Source organism: Euprymna scolopes, chromosome 10 (genome assembly GCF_053919585.1).
Source record: "Euprymna scolopes isolate OS-2025 chromosome 10, ASM5391958v1, whole genome shotgun sequence".
NCBI lineage: Eukaryota > Metazoa > Mollusca > Cephalopoda > Sepiida > Sepiolidae > Euprymna > Euprymna scolopes.
The window spans coordinates 577035-596593 of NC_136491.1; the positions used below are offsets into that span (position 1 = coordinate 577035).

The window sequence follows — 19559 nt, forward strand, 5'->3', positions numbered from 1 at the left end:
GTTGTCCGAAATTCTTTTGACAACTCACTTTTTTGTTGTGTTAAAAAAAAATACTCTAACATGACGAGTTTGAAAAATTTTGCAAAAAAATTTCTTCAGACACCTACTTCAATCATTTTACTACATTTATCCATTAAAAATAAAAATGTAACTGGCTTTCTCTTGTGGTACCAAACAATTTAAAATCATGATACCTGGAAAAAATCGTTCTATTTTTAAAAAGTATCTAAAAACGATCTGTAGAACCAGCAACAGCTACTATTGCTGATATTACTTTACTGTAAACAAACTTTTCTTTTGTTTTTTATTCCAAAATTTAAAAAAATGAAAACATGAATAGAAAAAAAATGTTCTTACATATTTAGTTGGAGCTCATATTATCAGAACATAATTAGCTTTAACTAGAGCTATTCGGTTATCAGAATATATAATTTTAAAGCAATCCTGCATTATTTTTAGTCAAATTTTAAAAATATTGTTGCAAAACAAATATGTAATGTGTGCACTTTTATACATTACATTAGTTTTTAACAGTGAATTAAACAGTGTTTTGTTTTAAAAAAAACAAAAATGTGAAATATGATTTCAGTTATTTGTACATATAATGCATTACAATTCAGCTTTGAGTTCTTTAACTTCTTTTCTTTTAATGGATACATGGCATGTTTAAGGAATTGCAGCATATTTGTGCATTTACTGCAGATTATTTGGAAACCATTAATTTTTGGAAATTTTCAGTTGCCTATTCTAATTCCTAGCACAAAAATACACTTATATGGTAAATTTCATTGCTTAATCTTCTGTTTTAACAAAGATATAGCATTTTTACTGAAAAAGTAATGTCATAACTTCCTTAATTTTAATTGGATTTAAAGATTCTTTCTTAGCTCATCAAGCTCTTTTTATAGATACCAATATTGAAATATTTTAAGCTATTTCAATTTTTTCATGTGTATTGCTAATTAATGCTTTTAGCCAATTTTTCAATATTTGTCATCCAAAGGGATGAGCTTCAAAACGATACCTATCTTGTGGAAAGTTTTAGGCAGACATACATACATACATGTATACATTTAAACAGACAGGTGAGATTTATATTATAGGTGTCATAAAGTCCCTCCCTTCCTCTAAATTGTGATGTCATATACTGTATGTGATTACCCTCACCTCTATTAATGGATGACATAAAATGACGACATATAATTTATTCATGTGCACAAAACATTCTTCTGTTATTCAGACAGTCTGTCAAGTTTCTGTTTAAAATAATAGCATTTTATTGTTAAGTTTTATTGTTAAGTGTTAGATGAAACAGATTTCCTCTAGAAAGAATAAAATTTATATTTAAACAGAAATTAACTCTTTGCCCTTGATTATCTCTCTTACTTTAAAGAGATTGGGAGTGAATCATTTCAGACATTTTGGATTAGGATGTGTTGCACAGCTTTCAAGTAAGACTTTTAAACTAAGAATTCTTTTTCAGTAATAAACAGGGAGTAAATATTAATCTATACAGAAGAGTTTTCAATTTTTTATATTTATCCCATATTTTGCAAATAACCACCACTTCATTAATATTAAATGAAGACTTTAAGAATCTCTATTCTTGTTATACACATTTTTAATTATTAAAAATCTAATAAGTTGAATTCTTTGGACTAGTATTCTCATCTTGTGTTATTTCTACAAAATTTCAGTTGGTGTAACCTCCGACTTCAGGTAGATCTTGTGAAACTCTGGAATCAGCACAGAATTGCGACGAAGGCAATCAACTCCCCATATTTCCTCCCATAACACAACACGCTAGGTAACATACAAATATCTGTGCATGAGGTCGCCAAGCTAATCAAGAACTTTGACTCCAGTAAAGCAACTGGCCCTGACGGCATCCCAATTATAGTGTTAAAAAAGTTTCAACCAGAACCTGCCACCCATACTTACAAAACTGTTTAAGCGTTGCCTTAAGGAGAAGTGCTTTACGACTCCCTGGAAAAACTCATCAGTATGCCCTGTATTTAAGAATTCAGGTGATAAGTCATCTCCCTCTCGGTACAGACCAATAAATCTCCTGTGTGTCATGAGTAAGTTGCTGGAATCCATATTAGAGAAATAGTCAACCACCTCAGCAGAAATAACCTTGTTAGTGACACAATATAGTTTCCGTTCTGCAAGATCTACCGCAGATGTCTTAATGGTTATATCTCACAGGATTAGTGAATCTCTTTTTTTTTTCACACAGTGATCACCACTTATCAAGGCCCAGAAGCCACTCAGGGATAAGGGTTATTGCAAGTACATTACGTTAGTGTGGAGATTTGATGAAGTGTTTACTTAAGGGGGCGGTTCATTAGGAATTTGTTAACGTTGGACTTAAAGACATCCAAGTTGTAGTCCGGTGGGAAGCAGGCAGACGGAACAGAGTTCCACAGGAGTGCAGTTCTAAGAAAGAAGCTTTGTTCATTGAATCCACGTTTTGATTTAGGCACAGATAAAGAGTGGGGGAAATTTTTCACAGTGGATTTAGCTAGATGCCATAAATGACAAAGCTCTCTCTGATTCTCTCTCCTCTGATCTCGAGCACGTAGTTCAGCGGGGGAAGACGTGGCTGGTTACCTTTTAATGCATTCAAAACCAAGCTTCTATCTTTACATCATCAACGCTCTGATCTCCATCTGGCATCAATTGAAATGGATGGCTCTCGTCTAGGAGAAGCCCCGTGTTTTCACAAGCTTCTGGATTTGTTCTTTACTCCTGATCTGAAATAGAACACGTACATCAAGTCTGTTGCCAAGGTCGTTGGAAAGATGGTGGGATCCTTCTACCGCTCCAGAAGATATCTCACTACTGATGCAATTCTCTATCTATATAAAAGCCAAGTACGTCCAAGGATGGAATACTGTTGCCATATCTGGGAAGGAGCTGCTAAAAACAACCTATCCTGCCTTGACAGAGTACAAAATAGACTTCGTGGCTTAGTGGGGGATGCCCTTTTTTCTACCCTGCAACCTCTCTCCCACAGAAGAGACGTTGCGAGCTTATCCTTGTTTTATCGTTATTTCCATGGCAGGTGCTCGTCTGAACTCCAATCTTTGGTCCCCCTCGCCAATCTTTCATGAGAAACACCCGTCTAGCTGAATCTACTGTGAAAAATTTTCCACACTCTTTATCTGTGCCTAAATCAAAACGTAGATTCCATGAAGAAAGCTTCTTTCTTAGAACTGCACTCCTGTGGAACTCTGTTCCATCTGCCTGCTTCCTACCTGACTTCAACCTGGATGTCTTCAAGTCCAACGTTAACAGATTCCTAATGAACCGCCCCCTTAAGGAAACACTTCATTAAATCTCCACACTAACGTACTGTACTTGCAATAACCCTTTCAGTTCTCAAAATACCAGCATTTTGTTTGGAAATTCTTTCACATGCTTTCATAAATAATAATCAACATATTTTTTAAAGAGTTTTGAGTAAAAAAAGAGATAAAAATTTTAACACGTTCAAACAGCGATTTTTTTTGGTAACATTTTTATGAACCCCCTGTGTCTAAAAAAGCTCTGTACCACATTTGTATGAAGAATTTCATCATGAAATTTGGAAAACAATCAGGAAAAACATCAATCTCCCTTATTGCTGGGGTAGAAAATAAACTGGTCCATTCATTTTTTTTTTTTTTTTTTTTTGTCTTAAAAATAAGACTCTAACGTGATAAGTTTCAATTTCTTTTGGTAGTAGCAATTTTTAATTACTCTGTCTGTAAAAATATTAGCCTCCTTTCAGTGAAAGTAAACAATGTCTTGATCGCTCAGTTATAAGTTATCAGCCAGCAGCAGCAGTTGTCGACTGTTTACTTTGAAATGAACAATTTTGTAAATGTAATTTACATGTTTATTTTTTTTAAAAAAATCTATTTTGCTGAAAATTAATATGGTTTGTAGTTCTTATATAAAATAGTGGCTTCAAGAAATACTAGTTTTCAAACATACTCAACTTTCGAACTTATAATAAATGATTTTATAACAGCTAATTTAAAATCTAAATAAAATTTTAGTTTTTTTAGATGAATACTTTAAAAATCTTGGTGTAAAAAAAACAAAACAATTTTAAATTTAGAATAGAGGAGGATCAGTTTCGCAAATAAATTTAACACGTAATGAACCCTATATTAATTTGGCCATTCCTGACATTTCAAGCAATTAGCACTCTATGTTCTATTTTCTGAAGCTGAATAGTATATATATATATATATATATATATAAATATGCTATTACTAAGTCCAGATTAGAATGACAAGCCCACTTCCTAAAAATGCCTTTACTTGAATATGTAGAACAAAATCCTTGTCTGAGTTGCAAGTTCCCATCATATAAACCCTTTTAAAACCACACATAATTGTTTAAAAAAAACATAGCAAAACTCTCACATAATTTATCTACTATAGAAAAATAAATTAATTACTCTAAAATGTTAGAATGATCCAGAAATGGTAGATTATTTTACATCATTTCTATGTAAAACTAATCCTTACTCTAAAATAATTGTTTTCGCTTTTCATATTTTTCATTCTGCTAAATTTTCAGTGTTCAGCCGTAATTGCTCCTAGCCCTACCACTAACCCAAAGTGTAAGTGGCAAGTTGCCTCCTCCTACAAAAATCTTCTTAAAACTACACTTAATAGTTTTAAAAAACAAAATATTTCATTGTTTTATTGTGTTTTAAAGTTAAAGAATGAAGCAAGAATGGCAAGTTAGTAGAAAGTGCAAAAGTTCAACCAAAGCAAAACAAAAAAAAAAAAAAAATGGGAAGGAGGATGCAAAATCCAGAGTTCAGTTTTATCATTTTTTTGGTTCTTTTTATTTTTTTTTTAGAAAAATCAATAACTCAACAGCGCTGCAAGAAAAATGATATCAAAAGAAAGAAAGGCAAATAGGATTAGAAGAAAGTCTTTAAAAATTCTCAGTACCAGGAAGGCCCATTGGGGCTAAAGTTCACAGGACATTGGAAACTGACAGTCAATGACTTCTTCAGCTGAAAGGATTTCTCATTGAGCCAAGTAGATATAGGAGGAATCAACAACATGTGGATCGACTGTATTGCATAAATACATTAATTTCAAAGTCATTTAGATTCGATTAGCAAGCATCAAGTATAATACAAGATTTGTAGTTTTAAAGAGATATTTTAGAGAGATATAGAACAAGGAGCAATGAGAGACCAACTTGTCTCACTGGGTTTGGGTAAGTTCACATAGGGGACATTAATCCATGTACATAGTTCATAAGAAGTATGAGGCCTTATACCTCTTTCAGTAAGTTCGGTCCACAGTAATAAATCAGTCCAACAGTTCTTGGTTCAAAACAAAAAAGATCTGACGATCTTGAATGTTCAATGGCCCTCACAAGGAGTCACGTTTATCAGTTCAGGTCATAACAAATTCATTCCTTTAATTCCATTCGGATTGAAATATTGTTCCATCTCTCTCTCTCTCTCCTCTTTATGTGTTCTCAGTACTCCAAATTGATGGCCTTGTACTGTCCAGTTAGGAAGTCGCCCTCTTCACGATTACATAAATGGTTGTATTTCAACCATGTCATCAATCCATATGGAGTTTTTCTTTTTGTCTTTTGCATTCTCACACATGAGCAACTTTTCGCTCGCTTTCCGGTGTCCAATATCAGCAGAAAAGTGTATCTTCTAGACAGCACGTGCTGTTGTCCATGGCTTAGGAGTCATCTACCTATGCATGTCAATCAAACAAATAAGGGTTGTTAATTTTAATTGGCTAACCCCGATGGCATATTTTAATTCTCTTTTGGCTTATGTGACGATACTGCCTTATCTTATGGTGGTGCTGTTTTGCGAGTCACTTGGTGTTATATAATGGAGAGTTGTTTTTTTTTTATTATTATTATTTTTTTTTTTTTCTTCCTTTGAAGATTGTAACATTGGGTATGGAGCAGCCAAACCAGCTGCTAACATTGCCCTGCTTTTTATTGAAACCAGCCGAGAGCTCTCTTTAGTATCCTCATTGTTCTCTTAAGTGCAATTGTCTAGATCTCTTTTGCACTTGGTTCACTAGGAATATTAGTTAGGTAGGACTTTGTGTGTTTGTATGTCTGCTAAACACTTTTGATAGACGCATCAAACAATGACAAAATTGGTATCGTCAGAAAGATCAAACTCTTGGATAAAAAATATTTAAAAATTGGCCAAAAAGATTAATTCTGTCTGCGTGAACTGGGCGATTTTTTTTTTTTCAATGGATTGGGGGGGATTATATATTTCTGGCAATTCCAATATAATTTCTACGTAATTTTAAACAAATTCAATGTATTTTATGTACATTTGAAAAAAATGCTGGCTCATGTCACTGAAAACGACGTCAGCTCTCTATAATTTTTTACTTTTTGCAGAAACTGGTCAGATGTGTTTCTTCACTATAACACTGAAAGAAATACTGATTTTCAAGTAAAAGAAATTGTACCTACATGATTGTTGCGTTTCAAATAGTGAAATATCCAAGAATCATGAGAAACGATAAGGTAGAAAAAATTATGAATGAAAATATGTATCAAAAAGTACACAAAACAGTTGCTATGTCTTTAAAAAGAAACAATGTATTTTAATATGAATTGAAAACTCCAGAGTCATTAACAAAAACGGCCCTCTCCACCGGTTCTACACATGCGTCAGATGACGTCATGACCTGATTTACTTTAAATAGTTGAAAAACTGAACAAATTTCATGTACGTCGCGTTAGGTCAGTTGATTAGCACGTTGGTTCATTATCTAAAAGTTTTAGGTTCGAATCGTGGTGTGAGATGTCTTCTTTTTTTTTTTTTTTTTTCGATTTTTTTTTAAATTTAAGTATTGAACCAGTGTTATTTAAGCCATTTTTCACGTAACGTTTGTTTTTCTGTTTTTTTTTACTTCGCTTATCCACCCCCGACCACACACCCAAAAACACCCGGGTACCCACGGATGTTTTTAATTTTAATATCGAAACAGGCTTATTTAAGCCATTTTTCACGTGTTCGTTTTCTGTTTTCATCGTTCGTTTGCTTTACGTTAGTTTTTTTTTGTGTTTTTTTTTCCCCCGCTTAAGTGTTAACGTTGTTTTCTTTTTTACTTCGCTTATAACAAACAAACCTACGTCGTCGTCGTCGTAACGCTCGACGACTTCCGGCCGCGCACCTGTCAATTTGGTTCTTAAATAAATTCAAGCATCTTTCACTAACTCATTCTGACTGGCCGATTTTATTTTCAAAGTTCGCCTCAGGACTTCCAGTTCAATCCCCCACCCCGGGTTCTTTTTTATTTAACACCACACACACATACAAACACCCGGGCAACGCCAGGTACCCCCACTATTTCTTATTATTGGGAGGAGAGGGTTTTTTGGGTTTTTTTTTTTTTTTTTAACTCTTCTGTACTTTCACCTAACGATTTAATAATTTTTAATATGAGGAGGAGGGATAATATTTTACTCTTATGGAATACAGACTGTGCTAAAATAAAAATGTTCTTTAGAAAACCTTAATATTGGAGGGAAGGGTATTTTTTTAACTTCTGTACTTTAACCTTACAATTGAATAATTCTTAATATGGGGAGGAGGAACTAATATTTTACTATTATGGAATATGGACCATGCTGAAATAATGTTATTTCGAAAGCCATTCTTAATATTGGGAGGAGAGGGCATTTTTGTTAATTCTTCTGTACTTTTACCTAACAATTTAATAATTTTTAATATGGGGAGGGAAGGATAATATTATACTAATATCAGTTAATAAAGTTTGTTTAAGGCCTTTTCCTTATATACTTTAATATTATATTAAATATGAGTTATATATGGTTATATATTTGTATGTATATGGGTTAATTTCTAAACTAATTAACCAATCATTATGAATTTTAAGTATGTGTGTGTATATTTGGATGGATGTCATATTCCAATTATCACTTACTGTTTTAATGTATTTATGTATATAAGAAAGTCTACACAAGAAATAAGGTACTTGTACAATATAACACTTATATAAAAAACAAAGAAAATCTTACTTGTGACGTACATAAAAGTTACTAAAACTGAAAATCATGTTATATATTTGAGGTTTGACTTTAAAATGAGAATAAGGTGCTTCACTATAGCACCTAGATGAAAAATCAAGAAATTCTTACTCCTGGTATACAGAAAAGTTTGCACAATAAAAAATTACATAAAAGTGTCGTAGTTTCATTTTTAAATTAGAAATAAGTATTGGTGGGGCGATTAATCGTAAAAATCATGTATTTTGTGAGAATCGCATCATTAAAGGTACCTAAGATTTACGATTCTTTCATTACGATTCTCTTATATTTTTAAGTTGAACTGTTTGGTTGAAGTGAGATTAATGCTCTCAAAAATTTGATAAAAACGTCATAAAACTTTCCATAACATATTTAATATGATATACAAGAATTTTAATAATTACTTTAAAGGTAATCTTCATTTATCTTAATGAGTTTTCTTATTCTGTCATATACATAAGCGCTGTCTGTGTGTTTCGAAACTTTGAGGCCTATGATTAGTTATGTCTGTCAACTTTTTTGAAGTATCCAAAAACAAAAATGTTAAAACTATATGTTATGCTGACTGATAGTTCCACTTAAGGTCTTTCGAAAACTACAAAAGAAAACAATCATTTTGCTATCTGTTAAATGCAGTAAGTGAATTTAATTTTTTTCTTTTACAAATTTACATTTCATTAAAATATTCTGCGAATGAAGCAATTAAACATTTCCTTTGGAACTTCTTTGCACAGCAAAAACAAAAAACAAAATGTGAAGAATTTATTAAAAAAGGAAAAAAGTTTAACTTTTTTGAAAAATCCTTTGAACCCTAACTTTGCAAACTAACTTGTCACTCAGAGCAATTCAACTAAAGGACTGTAGGGGTTTGGTCGACATTGGATGCCTGGTATCATAATAGTGATGTGAGTATAGGAAAATGTTTCCCAACCCCTAACAAAAAATAAAAAGGTTGTCAGAAACAGCATTAAGGCGAGGGGCGATTTCAAAAGTTCACTAAATGACTTTTATTAAACAATAAAAATAAACAATTACTAAAAATTTACTTTTTTATATAGAAATAAAGAGGTAAATTAAGACATTAAATAAGAATAAACATTAAAGGATGATAAGTATATAATTGTATAATAACAATAACAATAAGTATATAAGGTAAATATAGCGATACGCTACAACAGAACACCGACCACTCTAATTTGTTTTTTTAGGGGTAATCAAGGTCGATGACGACGAATCTGATAATCAAACCCCTCGCAAATTTACCGTTTGCATGGTATTAACCCCTGAACCCAGGGATTATTTTCCGCCATCTTAAAGATTCCGTTTATGCTACGCGCTGTAACATAAACGACGGCTGTTGAATGTGCCTTCACGTAGCAAACTGCCTTTTCACATGGCGTACAAATCTTTTGTGGAACATTTAAAATTAAAACTTTATATGCTGTCTAAATTTTTATATGCTGTCTAAATGATAATATCTATGAATTAACAACAGGGGTCGCCTGTCTATTTAATTTGCCTGACTTTGAAACGTTAAATATTCCACATTTTCGGATTGCCGTGTATTGCTTTGATTTTGGGGTATAAAAAAAAAAAAGCGAAACTCGATTTGAATCCCTGGCCCACGGCCAGTGGTCTCCAGAAAGTGATGTAACATTTGGTCAATGTCGGCTTATCACCATCATATCAGATGGTTGCTTTCATTTTGAGATGAAACACTCCCTTAATAAACGGGGGAGCTGGTTTTTTCCAAAATTGGGTAAAAACAAACCGGGTTATTGACCTCATTAAAAACTGCCCCGCAGAAAATGTTAACTGCTGAATAGCTATTGCTTACATTGTCGTAACGCTTGCACAGAATGTTAACTCTACGACTTCCACTTGACGTCATTAAGTGCAGGCACCTGTAAATTCTCTTCTTACTTAAATAAATTCAAACGTCTTTCAGTAACTCATTCTTGTTGGCCGAGCGGTTAGCTATAGCACCTAGATGAAAAAACAAACACTTTCCCATGACGTAGAGAAAAGTTAGCTCAATAGAAAATTACATAAAAGTATTGAGTAGTTTCATTTTTAAATTAGAAATAAGGCATTTGTACAGTATAGTACTTGTATGAAAAAACAAAAATTTTATGCGTGGCATACTAAAACTCTGTTTATCGTCTTTATTGTTCATATTCTAAAAATCACATACAAGTATCAAATAGTTTTTGATGATATTTGTCATATTCGAAAAATCATAGAAATTGATAAAAAAATTGAAACGGAAATTGATCAAAATTTCTGTATTTAGGCAGCGATGGGGGAAGTAGTGTTTGTTTTGTTATCACAAATCAATCTCCCAAGCATTATTAATAACTTTATTTCGTATATAGTTTAAAGATGGGGTAGTCAGTGGGGGAAATTGCTGAAGTAGTTTACAATCTAAAAATTACTTTTTTACATATATATTTTTAAAAGGGTAGTATATGGAATCAGTCCTGGAAATGGCTGAATCAGTTTACAATCTCAGAATTATTTTATTTCATATATATTTTTAAGATAAGGACGGTATATGGAGTCTGTCTCGGAAATGGTTGAAGCAGTTTATGATCTGAAAATTACATTTTATAGAATTATATTTTAAAAAGGGAGATATGGAGTCAGTCTCAGAAATGGCTGAAGCAGTTTACGATCTAAAAATGACTTTATTTCATATATTTTAAGGAGATGGGACCGGGGGGGGGGGAAATATTGAGTAAGTCCAGGAAATGGCTAAGGTAGTTTACGATCTCAAAATTATTTCATTTCATATATATTTTTAAGAGAGGAGGGTGGAATATAAAGTCTGTCCCGGAAATGGCTGAAGCAGTTTACGAGCATACAATTACTTTATTTCATATAAATTTTTAAGAGAGACAGAGGAGGGCTATGAAATCAATCCCAGAAATAGCTGAAGCAGTCTACAATCTCCAAACTACTTAATTTCATATATATTTTTAAGAGAGGAGGGTAGAATCTGAAGTCTGTCCCTGAAGCAGTTTATGATCACAAAATTACTTTATTTCATATATACTTTTAAAGGTGGCAAGGAGAATATGAAGTCAGTTCTGAAAATGGCTAAAGCAGTTTACAACCTCAAAATCACTTTATTTCATATATATTTTAAAGAGTGGGGGAGGGATGTGGAGTTTGTTCCGGAAATGGCTGAAGTACTTTACGATCTCAAAATTACTTCATTACTATATTTTCAAGAGAGGAGGTGGTGTATGGAGTCAGTCCCGGAAATGGTTGAAGCAGTTAACAATGGCAAAATTACTTTATTTCATATATATTTTTTAGAATGTGGGGGAGGGGAAATATATAGTCTCTCCACGAAATGGCTGAAGCAGTTTACTATCAAAATTACTGTATTTCATATATATTTTTAAGAAGGAGGGAGGGATATAGAGTCGGTTTACGATCTTAAAATTATATTATTTCATCTAAATTTGTAACAGTGGGGGGATAATATAGAGTCAATCTCGGAAATGACTAAAGCAGTTTACAATCTCAAAATTATTTTATTTCATATATACTGTTGGTGTTGTGTGAAGGTCTACTAGGCCAGTTTCTGATGGAGGTGATCTGTATTTTTCTGAATTTTCAATAGTATCATTCTGAAATGACGTCACTGTGGTGGTGGTGGTGGTGGTGGTGAGTAGAAAGAAGCATGATTATTTTGCTTTTAAAGTGCTCTGGAGGTTTTCAGGGATTCCAATACCTTTTTTTTGGTGGGGCTGGAGGGAGTAATGTCTGTTTTGGGGTCACAAAGCAATCTCTCTCAATGTCATATTCCAAAAATATAGAATACCTGCAGGATCATATTCCAGAAATAACATCATTTATCTCACTAATATGTTGTTGTGGTGGGGAGAGAAGAACTACAATAATATTGAACGTCATGGGAAAGCAAGGAATGTCTGATCACTATCCATGTTGATACATTTGTGTGATTCCTTGGAAAACTTGCTGAGTTCTGTTCAAGAAATGATATTATTTCTCAAAAATGATAGTGTCGGTATTCAATAGGGAAAAACACAGTAATTTGCAATTTTATAGTGAAGCAAGAGTTGCCTTATCACTAAACTTCTCAATGTATTTATGCATTTATTTCAAAATCTGCTGAGTAATCTTCTGAAAATTACATCTTTTTTCAATAAATTTTGGTATTAGTATTGGGGAAAGAAAATAAACACGGTAATGTGGAATTTTATACTGTAGCAAGTGTTGGCTAATCACTAACCGTGTTAATGTATTTATGTATTACTTTAAAAATCCTACTGAGACATCTTCCAACACTGACATAATTTTTCTTAAAATCATAGTGCCGATGGTGGGGAAAGAAACCCAGTAATGTTGAATTTTTTGTGAAGCAAGTGTTGTCTGATCGATAACTGTAACTTTATGTATTAATTTTGAAATTTTTGCTGGGTCATTTTCTGGATATGACATTATTTCTCTTGAAATTATGGTGTTGGTAGTGAGAGGGTAAAGAAACACATTATTGAAATTCATGTTGAAGCAAGAGTTGCCTAATCTCTAATCGATATTTTTCTATAATAGGTTTGTTCAAAAGCAACTTCATTTTTCTCATTATTTTATCCCGAGCAGAGCTGGGTATCCCTGCTAGTTTATTTATAAAAGAAATGTTTGTCTTCAAATTATACACTACTGTATATGTAAAATACCAAAAGGCAAACTAAAATATCTGTGTTGTATTTATCTTATTTGCAGAACATATCAGACCCTGAAGACAATAGCAATGAAGAAGCAGCTATATTGAATTGCAGTGTATATCAATCCGAGGAAATGTAAGTATATTTCACCAGGATCAAATCGAAGACAATATTCATGTTTAATATAGAAGAAATTTTTATTTATGTTTCACTTTTTACTCTTTTTTCACTCCAGACAAAACATATTGCCACTTGGAACATAAGGGGCTACTATTTGGAATCATGTTTAACAGGAGACTGTTGAGTTGAGCAGCAAGATGTCTGTTTACATTACATTCAAAGTCCAACAACAAGTGGCCAATAAAAATCATTAACTCTGAAGGTTGTCCAAGAAGTCAATCTAGGAAGAGTGATAACATCAAGCAGAACCTGAAACATTAGCAATGGCAATGGATTGAATCAAGTGGAGAGAAGCCATTTGACTGTCCAACCCTTGAACTCTGAACAAGCGATGATAAATGTGCAGTAGTATATTAGTACAGGGAGGGAATTCCAAAGCCTAGCAGTCCAAGGAAAGAAACTATTAAAGTAGAAGGCTTTCCGGCATGTAAAGACCTCAGCATTGAATGTCAGGCTAGTTGGGGGGTATGTATGTCAAGGGGGCACAAGTGCTACAAGTTCATCAGAGCACATTCAATTAAAGTACTTGTAAAACAAACACAGGGATGCAGCAATAGGGCAGGTCGATTTGCAACTTTTTTCAGAAAATCAACATGGCACTGGTGATGATAGTTGGGATTTGATATGATAAGAACATATACCAAAAATTAGATTCCTATCTTGAACAGAAAATTGAGCATTTAATTTAAAAAATCGTTTAGAAAAATGCTGAAAAATCCTTCATTTTCATTGTACTTTTCACAACACTGACTTTGAAATTTCACTATTTTTTATAAAATATTCAATTAAAATTGATATATTTATATGAAATACATTGAAAGAAAAATAAATACATGAATTATAATTTTAATTATGAATCACACCTAGCAAAATATCTCAACTTTTACTGCATTGATTAAACAAAAATTGTAAAAAAAGCTAATTAGCAACTAAGTCTTTTAAATTTCACAATTCAAAAAGATATGTGGAGATGTATTACACAATATAAAAACTTGATACAAGTTACAGAACCATATATTTTAATTTTTTATTAGAGGCAATAATATAAACTTATAATAGAACTAATTTGTTCTTTATAATTTCCTTTTGAGGAAAATGAAGGTCTAATTTGCTGGCACGATGACTCTGTAATAATGTGTCTATGTCTTGCTTCCTGCCCATATACAACTTTTGGAGAAAAATCAATCAAATTTGACCAGTGTGTGGCTGCAACATTGATAGCAGTAATTTTTTTCTTCTTTTTTTAGTTGTTCACTATTTTTGGAAAAAACAACACCAAAAAAAACAAAATTATTTGAAAATGCTTATTTTTTTATATTTTTGTGATATAATATGAATAAAACTAACTATTGTTTGGGTAAATTAAGAAAACTAATAAAATTTAATGAATAAATATTTATTTACCTAACGGACAAAATCGTTTGAATGCCCTCTTCTCTCACATCCAATTCATCTGAGTTTATCATCGATATTATATTTTCCAGAAGTAGTGCAAAAGCACTAAATCTTGAACTGTTTAAAACAGTCATTTGGATTTCAGTTAACTGTTTTGTTCTCTGAATCATATTAAAATATACTGTTGTTGGTTAAAAAAAAATATTGTCAGTTTTGATCTCAAACCAACTAATTTTGATGATAAATTTGTCCATTTATTTGTTTCTTCTGCTATCAGATAATGATGATCGGGAAGGACACTAATTTTTTAGAATTCTACTTGAGGCAAATCTTGATAATTATTGATACAAAGTTTCCCCAAAGGACCAGTAAATGTTGTTAGGCTTTTTGTTGTTCCATCAATTAATTTAAAAATTGCTGTAAATGGCAGTTCTTCTAGTGGAACCTGAAAATTGGAAAATTTGCATGTTTAATAATAGAGCCAGACTACATAATAAATACCAATATATTATTTTATTTTCCACAAAAAAGGAACATAATTGCAGGTGAATCTATAGAATTAATTTTACCTCCTTGTTAGGAGGACAAGTGCAGATTATGTGCCTTGTTTGACAATTTTCTGTCTTGCACTTTACTGCAAAGTCATCACAGAAAGTTTACAGCTACAAGAAGATATATCAAACAGTCTGTATAGGTGTTCCTTCATTCTTTTCACTTTGATTGCTACAAGAGATTTCTGTTTGGCCCTCTTATAGCAAAATATATTGACCTTCTGTCCTATATAATGTTACCTTAACAAGGGCAATTGTGGATTGACTGGTTGCCGAATACTAATTATTTCCTTGGCAATTAACTTAGAAATCTCACTATTTTTTAAATGGGGATAACTGTTTTCGAGGAAATAACTAAACTGGATGACTTGTTGTGAAGTCCGGGATGCTATTTCATCCAAATGACAAGGTGGACCAGCAAATTTTGTGAACCACCGGTTAAAGCTGAACGCTGTGCTTTTACTGACATTCTAATCTGAAAAGTAAAATAAATAAATGGATGATAACTGAAGGAAACTGTAATAGGCTATCTTCCAGTTTCATACGTAAAAAAATAAGTGCTAGTTATTAGAAATAATGAAAAACTTTATAGAGTTGAATTAGATGTATTGAAGAAAGAGGATCAAACCAAATCAGAGGCATAATAGTGTTTAGTTTAGACACTTTTAGCAGAGTTTAGCTCCGCCTTCGATAACATGAATTTATCCATAAAGATATTCATTCTTGCTGTAGCTGTGCCAGTGTTTAGTGTTTAAAAACCAGTGCTTGTGCATCTATGTTACTATGCTATTTTTAATAGTATTTTCAAGTTAAATTTTAATTTTTATGAAATTTTTGTTTATTAAATTTTTAGGTGAAAGTACAGAATAGTTACAATACAACCTCCTTCCCATATTAAGAATGGCTTTCTAAATAACAAAGTTATTTTAGCACAATAATGCACACATAACGAAAAACCTTTAAAGGGGTTTCCTTATTTACTTGTATTAATCTTTGTGGGCTATCTGATTTTAAAACTATAATTTTAGAAGAAAAACAAGGCTTAAAAACAATTACTCCCTAAAAATAAAAGAAATTAAAATTTGACACTAATTTTCTGCAAAGTATTTTTATTAAGTAGAAAAACTTGAGAATTTACATGGTTATGTTTCATAAAGAATGTGTAGAATAAAATTGTATGGACTATTTTTTTTTTTTTGTTTTAATATAAAACTGGAGTATTACCATATTTTAATAAAAATTTCAAATAGAATTTGATGTGAAATATTAGGTTGGTGCAAAAATAATGCTTTTGACGTTCATTTGAACGTCAAAAAATGACATCGTTTTTGTGTCAACCTAATAGAAAAACAAATTAAAAAAGATAAAACAAATATGTTTAAATTCACTGCAGACACTTGAAATATAATATATATTTTAAACAAGTCTTTTTTGTTTTTCCTTTCGAAATAATTAAGCCTAAATCATAATGTTTTCAAATTAAATAATAAACAAACAGTAATTTTTAATATCAATAACGAGCATGTTTTGCGACGGTGAAATCTAAAATGTTTCCACCCAAAAAATGTTCCTGAAATGAAAAAGCGAACTTTGGTTATTATTTAAAAAACATAATTTTGCCTTTACACTTAATATTTATTTTATTAATGCATTATCCTCACTTATTTTATTTAAAAATGTAGTTTAAAAATAATCCTAAATAATGATTCTATTTTCTTAACAGTACGGATTGTTTTGATGACTGGACGTTTTTGACAATTCACCGAAAAACTTGTAATCAATTCAGTTTTTCAACTTTTAAAGTCATTTCCTCAAGCAAAGATAACAATTTTGAGAAAAATATTTTGTGTAGGTCTTTTCTATGTCAAACCCCAACTATCATCACCATTGCCTCACCGGGGTTCCAAAATCGACCTGCCCTAATGTGGCAATGGAACAGAGGTTAGAGCTTGGAGGGTTTTTTAATTTTTGCTGCTTCTTCATATGACAACTATTCAAATACGACTGTGTACTGGCATTGCCCAGTGGAAAAATGATATAAAACCAGAACAAATTCATTAAAAGACTCCCCTAAAACATATTAAACTATGGTTAGTTAGTGCATTATTATAGATTCAGCTATTTTGTTTTATTTTATGAAATGGTCGATAAGTGAAGAATTGATGCCCCCCCTATACTAATAAAAAGAAATATTGAAAAGCATGTTAGTTAACGTTAAATAAATGTGCATAATGGCAAAAAAATATGCATATTTAATATTTGTGTATTAAAATATATATTTTTTTTTATTTATTTATATTTGTTCTCTTATTGCAGTCTTACTAAAAGTTGAAACACCTTAATATTACTTATCATATTTTATTACTCATGTTTTAAACTTTTTTTTTTTGTTAAATATGCCTGGTATTAGCCTAAACCAGCCTTTAAATAAGATGCCCCCAATCTAAAAACATAAGCTGACCTCACAAGTTGCATTATTGAAATGTAATTATAAGTTTAATCTCGAAGGTTCTATTGCGAGGTACCTAAAGCAAAAAAAAAAAAAAAAAACTTCCACGGATTAATATGGGAGGGGAGACTATCTTCAAATTCTATTCTAAACTGGGAATGGGCAAAGGACTTTACTAAGTAGATATAAATAAGTCCCTCTTACCATTTTTTTTTTTTTTTTTTTTTTTAAATGGAGAGTAGATAATGCAGTGGATGTGTTATCGGCAGCTCCAGTAACTCTCGCTTCTCCTTTTTTGTCCCTCAGTCCTCATTTCTAATAGGTGATGTTTCTGACAAAAGGTGAAGAAAAAGCTGCTTCCCAGGTTGGTAGTACTTCGTGAACAGTAGTCTGAGATGTCGGGAATTTTCTGTCTCTGTCTATCCTTGCGGCCATGTCACTAGTAATGGTGCTGGAGGTGAACGTTTTCATCTGGGCTGACATTAACCGCCTGATAATCAGGGACCCGAACCTTGGAATAACCACTAAGGAGGCTGTCCTATCAGCAGGTGCAAAGTACTGGGGCTGCTGTATTGCCATTTGGTGAATGGATTCTGGACCATGCAGTAGTCTCTGGTGGGTCCTCTCGATGCCATACTAGTGGGTAATTGTTACGGCTTTACCTTATGTGCCACAAAAAAAAAAAATTCCCCGTCTTTCCTCTCTTAGTTTCCCTCTCTGTTCTGCTCTAACCAAGTATGCTGACCTGTTCCACAAACCCCAAAATCCTCAACATGAAAAATCTCAAAAAAGAAAACACGAATGAACCTAGAACCCCATCCTCCTACGTAGACCTCTACAACCATGTCTCCTTCTCCAACATCAGGAGTCTACGTTCTAACCTTCCAGAGGTTGAAACCCAATTATAGGAGACAAAACCTGACATATTCTTTCTAAGCGGAACTTGAATAGGGCCAGCCACCTCCCTAGATGAGTTTATAATTAACGGATACTCTAACTTAACATCTAAATCTGACCCACAAGATCGCCACGGGCATAGAATATGTGCCTACATTAAAGATGGCTTCCCATGTAGCGGGGATATCTCCAGAGAAGACCCTAATCTACCTTATATGTGCTTCCAGGTTGCACTTGCTTACACCACGTCATTTATATTTGCCCTCTATCGCCCCCACAACAGCAGAATTACTGTCTTTAAGAGTATATCAGAGAAAATTGACCACATCCTGTCTGCTCATCCCTCGGCTAACATTCACATTTGCGGTGACTTCAATGTCCATAATGTGGAATGGCTGACCCACCCAAATAAGACTGATGATGAGGGGAGGTTCTGTCATGATTTTGCCATTACCTATGACCTCACTCAGATTGTCCGCGAGCCCACCCGTGTGCCCAATACTACTGGTCAGTACGCAAGCCTTCTAGACCTTTTTCTATCCACTTCCCATGAGCATAGCTCATGTTCCGTTCTATCTCCTCTGGGATGCTCCGACCACTGCGTCGTATCAGTTAAGATAAAAATGAAATATAATAAATCTACAGACGTACCTCTCCACCGTACTGTATACCGATACTCTATGGCAGACTGGGATAGCTTCTGTACATTCATATCTGATCTACCTTTCCATACCATGTTTAAAAAGGAAGTGTCCTCTATAGTATCAGACCTGACCGAATGGTTACTTGTAGGCATAGACCAATTCATACCATCTAAAAATTCCAACAAAAACCTAACAGCCAGCCATGGTTCTCCCCTGAATGTGCTGCTGCCATCGCACACAGAAATCATTTTTTCCATAGCTACCAACGTAATAGATGCACTGAAACTAAAGTTGCTTTCAGGACCGCCAGCAACCACTGTAAAAGAGTAATAAAAAATGCAAGAAAACTATATGCTCAATCCGTTAAATCCAAAGTAGCTGAGCAGCGGCTTGGTTCCCACCAGTTCTGGCAAATAGCAAATAGGATCCTGAACAGAAACGTGCGTTCTATCCCAACCATTATCAATAGACCAGAGGTCATCTCGACAGCATCCGACAAGGCCAAACTATTTGCCAAAAACTTTGTGGCAAATTCTACCCTGTGCGACAAAGGCCATCAACTCCCCATATTCCCTCCTATAATAGACAACACGCTATGCAACATACAAATATCTGTACGTGAGGTCGCCAAGCTAATCAAGAACCTTGACTCCAGTAAAGCAACTGGTCCTGATGGTAT

General features: G+C 33.1%; 1 protein-coding gene across 2 annotated transcripts in view; it reads left to right on the top strand.

Moving 5' to 3' along the window:
• The window catches only part of LOC145285774 (uncharacterized), a 186299-nt gene that overhangs the window by 99019 nt on the left and 67721 nt on the right, over window positions 1–19559 (top strand). For both annotated transcript variants that reach the window (XM_080134123.1, XM_080134122.1), the window contains exon 10: window positions 12823–12899. In XM_080134123.1, coding sequence (XP_079990249.1) covers window positions 12823–12899 — 77 coding nt within the window. The remainder of the gene's footprint in view (window positions 1–12822; window positions 12900–19559) is intronic.